The 7,473-nt window shown below is 45.3% G+C and overlaps 1 protein-coding gene across 3 annotated transcripts in view; it reads left to right on the forward strand.

Moving 5' to 3' along the window:
- RALBP1 (ralA binding protein 1) overlaps positions 1 to 3,141 on the forward strand; it is a 16,317-nt gene extending 13,176 nt beyond the window's left edge. For all 3 annotated transcript variants that reach the window (XM_008630062.2, XM_017729444.1, XM_008630063.2), the window contains 3 exons: positions 440 to 561; positions 969 to 1,092; positions 1,330 to 3,141. In XM_008630062.2, the coding sequence (XP_008628284.1) occupies positions 440 to 561; positions 969 to 1,092; positions 1,330 to 1,593 (510 nt within the window). In that variant the 3' untranslated portion in view covers positions 1,594 to 3,141. The remainder of the gene's footprint in view (positions 1 to 439; positions 562 to 968; positions 1,093 to 1,329) is intronic.
- Positions 3,142 to 7,473: the final 4,332 nt, after the last annotated feature.

Genomic DNA, 7,473 nt, shown 5'->3' on the forward strand with positions numbered 1-7,473 from the left:
TCCTGCTGATCAAAGGAAAAAAGGCAACTATTTTGGCTTTTTTGCCTTCTCTTGCTTCCCCCAGTAGCTTTAATCTTTTCCCCTCTGTATTTTCCTCCTTATATTCATTTTCAAAGCCATATAATTCAGTTTTTCTGGTTATTTTACTGGTTGGCTGGAGCTTTCCCCTGTGATTTAAGGAAAGGCAGCCAAACATGCCAGGATTTGGTGTGTCATCTCCACAACTATTCAGTATGGCGATTATCTTGAGGATTCAGAACAGACAGTGTTGGGTTTGAACTTTTTGTTTGCTTTGAGGTTGTGATGGATCAGAGTTCAAAGCAGACATGCTAACCACTGCCACTGAAAGTATTTCAGAGAACAGCATCATCTCATACTTACTGTATGTTCCTGTAGGAAATAAAGTCAAGGCTTTAAGTGAACTAACTGATCATTGCAGGAGAACGAGATTTTAACAGAGCAAGAAGAGCTGCTGGCCATGGAGCAGTTTCTGCGGAGACAGATCGCCTCCGAGAAGGAAGAAATAGATCGGCTCCGAGCAGAAATAGCTGAAATACAAAGGTAAAGGGGACATTCACAGCACAGCCCTGCCAGGACAGCACGCTGGGATTAAAAGTACAAGTATGCTTTGCTGAAAGAATACTCTAAACCACATTTAAAAGCTCACCCGGTGAACATCAGAGTTGAAAGCCACTTGTTTTTATTGAAGTCTCGACAAATTTGAATCTTTCAGGATATTTTCTGTTGTTTTAACAATGGAATTATGATCTAAAGGAAACTTGACCCCGTGCACTAGAAAAATCCCCCTAGGAAATCACTGCTTTATTAAATTAAGCTTTGAAAGGAAAGTCTGATTTTGCTTTCTAAACCATTGGCAGATGATTGCAGGGATGCAAGTTAACTCCCTTACTTACCACAGTTCTGGCAGACTCAAAGTGTTTAAAGAGGAATTTGTCCTTGTCTTTCAGTCGCCAGCAGCACGGCCGGAGTGAAACCGAGGAATACTCTTCCGAGAGTGAAAGTGAGAGTGAGGATGAGGAGGAGCTGCAGGTCATCCTGGAGGATTTGCAGAGACAGAATGAGGAACTGGAGGTAAGATTTGGTTCTTAGCATTCCCTGGTTCTCTCCCATGGTGCCTACTTGATGGCACAGGTGCAGACTGGTTGTGTGCATCAGTGTTGCCCAGGCTTGTGACCCACACACTCTGGTTTTAAATCTCTGCTGTGTGCAAGTCCCTGTTGCTGTCCGGGCCAGCAGTGCTAAACACCCCCAAGCTACAGCACTGCTGTGTCAGAGGGAGCCCTGACATTTGTTTCCCCTCCTTAAAAGATCAAGAACAATCACCTGAACCAAGCGATTCACGAGGAGCGTGAGGCCATCATCGAGCTGCGGGTGCAGCTCCGCCTGCTGCAGCGCGCAAAATCCGAGCAGCAGGGGCAGGAGGACGAGGAGCCGGAAAAGCGCGGGGGCGTTTCTCAGCAGCAGAGAGACACTGTCCTGGAGACAAAAGCAGCCAAAGAGCAGCCAAAAGCAAGCAAGGAGCAGCAAGTCAAGCCATCGCCAAGTAAAGACAGGAAAGAAACTCCAATTTGATCTGGCTCCTTGGCTATGCATAAAATCAACTGAACTGTGCAAATTACTGTAATTTGAGTCAAACTGCACAAATTAGTGGTGGCTGTGTACATTCTGTAAAGAAACTTTTCTTTTAAGCCCTGGAGACTTTTGTCTCTAATAGTTGTGGCTTCTACTCATCCGACTCAGGTGAGTTTGGAGAGGCCAGAGAGTTTTCCAGTTAGTATCAGATTATTTCAAGACTGGTTTCCTTCAGGTGATTTAAAGTAATTCAGTAACAAGTTTTATTTCAAACCAAAATCATTATTTACATTCACTGGAGCAGAATTGGAAGATCTCATTTTCAGTAAACAAACAAAACCCACCCACACTTACTAATAATTTGCCTTGTGGATCTGTTCATCCTCATTCACCATTATTTCTGCTTATTAACCTAGTCACTTCTTGCTTGTGCCTTTGATACCTTTCTGATGCAGATTATATACAAGGGAGCTTTAAATTTATTCTGGGTTGGCTGAAATGGTGGGAGACTGTGGGGTATCGTGTTTACCTGACATGCCCTTAAGCTTCATTTCTGTTCTGAGATGTACTGAGTAAGTGTAAAAACTTGAGAGATGTTATTTATGTCCCCATATGATGGAAATGTCCACGTCCTTTAGCAGTGTAGGTAACGCATTGACTCATCATTAACCACCCTCATCACACCTGTCTGAGACAGGCCCTGTTCACACTGCTGCCATGTAGCCAAGAGCTTTGTCTGCATCCGTTTTAAATGTGTCCATCTCTTGGAGAAAGCCACTGCTTGTAGGCAGGGATGGGAATGGTTATGTCCTTAGGATGTATCTGCCTCACCAAGCAATACAGCATTTCCCCCTGCACCAATGCCAGTCACTTGTGATTCCAAATGAGCCCGAAGAACGATGCCAAGGGGAGGCACCAGGGGGTCAGCAATAGCCTCTTTTTTGTTGGTATTTAACAAACCAACCACCACCGCCTGGGACTTGGTTTTGGGTTGGCTGTTTTTAATGCTCCTACCCTTCAAAATCCTCCAGCCACACTGGCATTTAAGGGCCCTTTAATGTTTCGGATACACTCATGAGACTCACCCCTCAATCCATATATAGACAGAAACTCCACAGAGTGCATATAGGCTATCTTATTTTTTAATCTGGATATTTATTTTCAGCACCTGTTGGATGTGGTTGTATTCTTTATCTATTGCACTGTTGTGAATCATTGGCCATGATTTGATTTTTGTACAAATAATGCTTTGATATGTTATAGAAAAAAACAGCATAGTATTTTTTTAAAATTTGGAAAAAAGTTTATAAACACAGAAAATGTGATCAGATTAAAAATGTAAACTAAAGCATTCTCCCTTGCCTTCGTTACATACATTTTATATTTGCTGGCAATATTTAAACTTTTTGTTTGTTTAATTCACACTAATTCCTATTGAATTGTCATGAATTTTTCTAATGTTCTTCAGACAAATCTCTTAATATTGGTTAACTTTTATTTTGTTAGGATTGTATTTATCAAGCAAATAAATTCAACAGCCATTTGAAAGTAGCTTCTCCTTCATCTGTTTCATAATGCAAATCACGGTTACTCTTCTTGGGGGGGTGGTGCCTGCAGCTGAGGAGTTTCTATGACAAATGACTGGAAGTGCATCACCCCTGAGGTCTGAAATGGAGGTGGAACTGCTGCCCCTGCAGCAGCTCAGCTCCTGAACCAGAAACTTGGTGTCAAAGCACCTGAGAGATGGTTCTTTGAATTGTGCTGTGCCTCAGCCCTGCCCAGGCAGGTGGGGCTGGAGCAGGGCACCTGCTCTTCTTCCTCAGAGGGGTTGTGACTGCCCCAAGCACGGAAGCAGCTTCCTCACCCCAATCCCTGCAGTGAAAAAGCCACAGAGCAGCAGCCATTTGAAAGCCTGCATGTGGCAGCTGTGAATCATGAGCCAAAAAAGCCAAAGCTAATTTCAAATAAATTGGAAAGTAATTACAGCACAATAATCTGAGTGTGCTGTTCAGATCACATTATAAACTGCCTTATCAATCCACAGGGCCACAGAACAAAATCTGAGCAGCCTGGCCACCTGCATGAAGCACATACCTGTCCTGAAGGAGCAGGTTATCTAAATCAAAGCATTGTTTCAGCTGACTTAAAATAAGCCTCTTCCCAACACCTTAGAGCCTCTGTGTGCCAAGTGCAGCAGCAGAATCTCTGTCAAACCCTTTGGACAAAATACCAGACTGAATTACATTTACTGAAAAGAGGGAAGAACAGGCCCACAACGTTAATTCCAGTGTTCTGGACTTGTATTTGTGAGGGTGATTGGCCTGTTGGCTTCCTTCTTGAAAGTCTGAGTACTTCCACTAGAAGTGGCACAGGGTGATGGGACCAGTGACAAGGACACACCTTGTTTGTTTTGACAGCCCTTTCTAAGACAGGCATGGAACAGATCTGGTCCCATCAGTCAGTCAGAAGGCCAAGGGATCAGGAAGCACCATATGAACAAATCACTGGGATTCATGTGCCAGTGTGAGCCAGGACACAAACGTGGGGTTTGCCAGCAGCAGGTTAACTTGCATCTAACTGAAATCATGACAGCTTTCATACCCACTGAAATACTGCAGCTGTACTTGGAAGAGCCTCAGACAGCTGGCACACCAAGCAGGATTTTTCCCTCTTAGTAACTCTTTTTACCCTGAAAAACGGCAGCCTGAAGTGAACTGGTATTGTCTGAGCAGCTGAAAAGGAGTGGAATTATTCCATTTACTGAAAGATAAGAAAAAAATAAACAATGAGCAGTACTGCCCTCAGATCACATCCCCACCACAAGTCTAAAAACATTAGCTTGTGTCCAAGGCCTTGCAGGTTTCCTGGGCTCTGTGGTGTCCACACAGGTTTCCAGTGCTGGCTCAGCTTCACTCTAACTGGAGCAAAAGCCACCTGTGCTGGTGTGACTGTAGAAGGTTCCCTGCCCAGTGCAGTGAGGTACTGTAAAGCCCTGATGTGTAACACGGGGAACCTTCACCATGGACATAAAGGACTGCTGTACAGGAGGTTGGTTTCCACCTCTAGTCACCATGCCTACACTAGCACTGGGGGGATTCATTTTTATCTCTGTCCCCTCAGTTTAATGAGCCAAGTAGTAATTTTTAAAATCTATGTACTGAAGCCAAGAATTTGACACTTGGCCATGTAAAGCTGATTTCTTTCAATTAAAAATAATAGGTAACAATTAAAACATCAACCTGAACCTCAACCAAAAATGTCTGACCAAGCTTCATCTGTCAAGGTTTTCATTTCTCAGCAAGCAGCTCTTACTCCCAATGCTTCATCTGCACAGGGAAAAATGCCTCATCCAGACCAAACATGGCCTATATCGAACTGCACAAGTTCTCCAAAGTGTCCTTTAAAACACTCCAAAGGCAGAAGCCACAGCACCGTGCCCTGTGCCAGAGCGTGGCTGTCGGTCCTTCCTGCCCCTGGGAGACCAGGCACAACCTCAGACCAAGCCCTCGGCGGCTGCCCCACCCTCTCAGGGCGGTGGATATCCACAGCACCCGTCAGGACCAGCCCCTCCCGGGGCACTCTGCCTCTGGCTCAGCATTGGCACTGTCACGGCTGACACAAAGGACGTGCTGCCACGTCTCCTGTGCAGTTTCTCCTGTTGCTGCCTTAGCAGCGTGAGCAAGGTCTGCCAAAGGATTACACTGCACAAACACGTGATTTTAACCGGACAGCCCCACTCCCACGCCCTGGAAGAATTGCCCATCCGACCCGCAAGAGTTCTCAGTACGGTCACGAGGGATGCAGCGAGACCACTGCAGGCAGACCAACCACTGAAACTGGGCTACTCAGCACAGGCCTCCCCCTTCCCAAATCCCTCTTGTCTCTGAACACCCTTGTCCAGGAGAGGAACCACAGCTGATCCCTGTCTTGGAGGGGGAAGGGAGCCTTGAGCATGTCTGTCCTTGCTCATCTACAGCTCAGCAGAGCACCATAGAAGTTTGCAATCCAAGCATTTTGATTTGAGAGATGGGAATACTGCATCCCAGATTTCTGCACCAAGGACCACCACTTGCTGACACACAGGAGATTTACCTGGGAGTGCCAATGAGCTCCTGTTGCTGCACACTCCCACTACGGAGAGCCACTGCCTGGTGTTATCCCAGTGCAGGGCCTTGAGGAAGATGGGGGTAGGACATTTCTGCTGACAGCACTGCCTGTAGGAAACAATGTCAGGCACAAAGATGCAGAGGTGACTGGAAAAAAACTGAAAAAAAACCCCCCAAACCCCTCAATCAAGAAGCCAGAAGAAGAAACCATGAGATCAATGATCAGTACAAGAGAAATGGCCTAGCTCCCATTTGTGCCTTTGTTGGCACCTTACTCAAACTGAGTTTATTTGGGTTTTTCTTACATGGCAAACCCAGATAAACTAAAAAATACTTGAAATTCCTTTTGCTGTTCAAACAGTGCATCTGTCCTCCTCTCAGCCTTGTTAAAAAACATGCAGAGAAGTGTGCTCAGTACCTTCACTTGTCACAGTCACGATCCCAAAGCACCTACACGTAATCCTTTAAAGCATTTCCCACACAGAGACATTACTACACGGCTGCAGAAATGGGTCACGGAATTTCAAGCAGACAATGATCAGAGATCTGTAAGATGTTTAAACATTTGGTTATTTATCTCTGCTAAGTGACAGGGTATTTTAATCAGCTAGATGTAGTCCAACCTCAACAGCAACTGAACCCTGAAATAATCCCATTAACTTGGGCTCTTTATTTATTTTTCTGATCTAAATAAAATGTTAATTAAAACTAACAGGCAGAATCTGAAGGCACTCGGGCAGGGGAAGGTGATGCACATTTTAAATGAGCTTTTCTGTCATACTTTCATATTTTAAGGCAGTCTATCAGTATGTCGTAAGTCTGCACATAAAGAAATGATTAATCACTTTAAATATCCTTTCCATGCTGGCAGACACAAGGAAGACAAGCCCTTCCCATCAGCATCAGGGAGGAGAGAATAAGTGGAATACAGAACCAGCTTTTGCCTGCCTCAGACTCCTCTTCCCATCCTACACAACAGAAGGGTCCCTGGGCTGAAACCAGGTCAGAAAACAAGAGCTGCACCAGCTTCCCCAGCAAAGAACAAGGAACCAACAGGAGACTTTGCCAGCAGGAGGGAACTCCATCAGAGCACCTGAGCCATGGGACAGACTTTGCCCCCTGCTCCTCCACTACCAATTCCAATGAGCCACCTCTGCAGCCTGACCTCTGGCAGTGCAGGGACAAGGGGACGAGCACTAACAAGGCTCTAACAAGTACCCTGCTGTTGTGCTGTCCTAATGAACCCACGGGGCCAGGAACTTGTGCAGCAGCCATCTGGGACATTCAGAGCAGTAAAAAAAAAAGTTTCCAAGCCATGCACATGTCTTAGTAATAAACAAACCCTCCCTCTACAGGGTTCCAGACGTTTGCCAGTTTTATTGGCATGAAATCTGCAGGGAAGTGTGGCGAGGAAACAGCCCCACCCAATCCTGATGGGTCCCTGGGGAGGAACAAGTGAAGGGAGAGAACCTGCTGTGGAAAACAGCAAGTGGGAGTAAGGCAGTGCTGCAACCAGGACATGGGAATAAAAGGGATTTCCTGTGAAGAATTCTTATGAAGAAGGTGCAAGATGGAAATGGAAATGGAAAACAATGAAAATTGCCTGTGAAGAACCAATCTGGGAATTCTGCCAAGAAAGTGCAGGTAGACTGGTGATACAGTTTTTGAAAACCATGGACCAACAGGTGACAATTTACCTCCCTTTCTGCTCAGGAAATCCTGACCAAAAGAGAAATGAACTGAGGTACAGAGCTCAAATTTTTCCCCAGCCAAA

Source organism: Corvus brachyrhynchos, unplaced genomic scaffold, assembly GCF_000691975.1.
Source record: "Corvus brachyrhynchos isolate BGI_N302 unplaced genomic scaffold, ASM69197v1 scaffold331, whole genome shotgun sequence".
NCBI classification, from domain to species: domain Eukaryota; kingdom Metazoa; phylum Chordata; class Aves; order Passeriformes; family Corvidae; genus Corvus; species Corvus brachyrhynchos.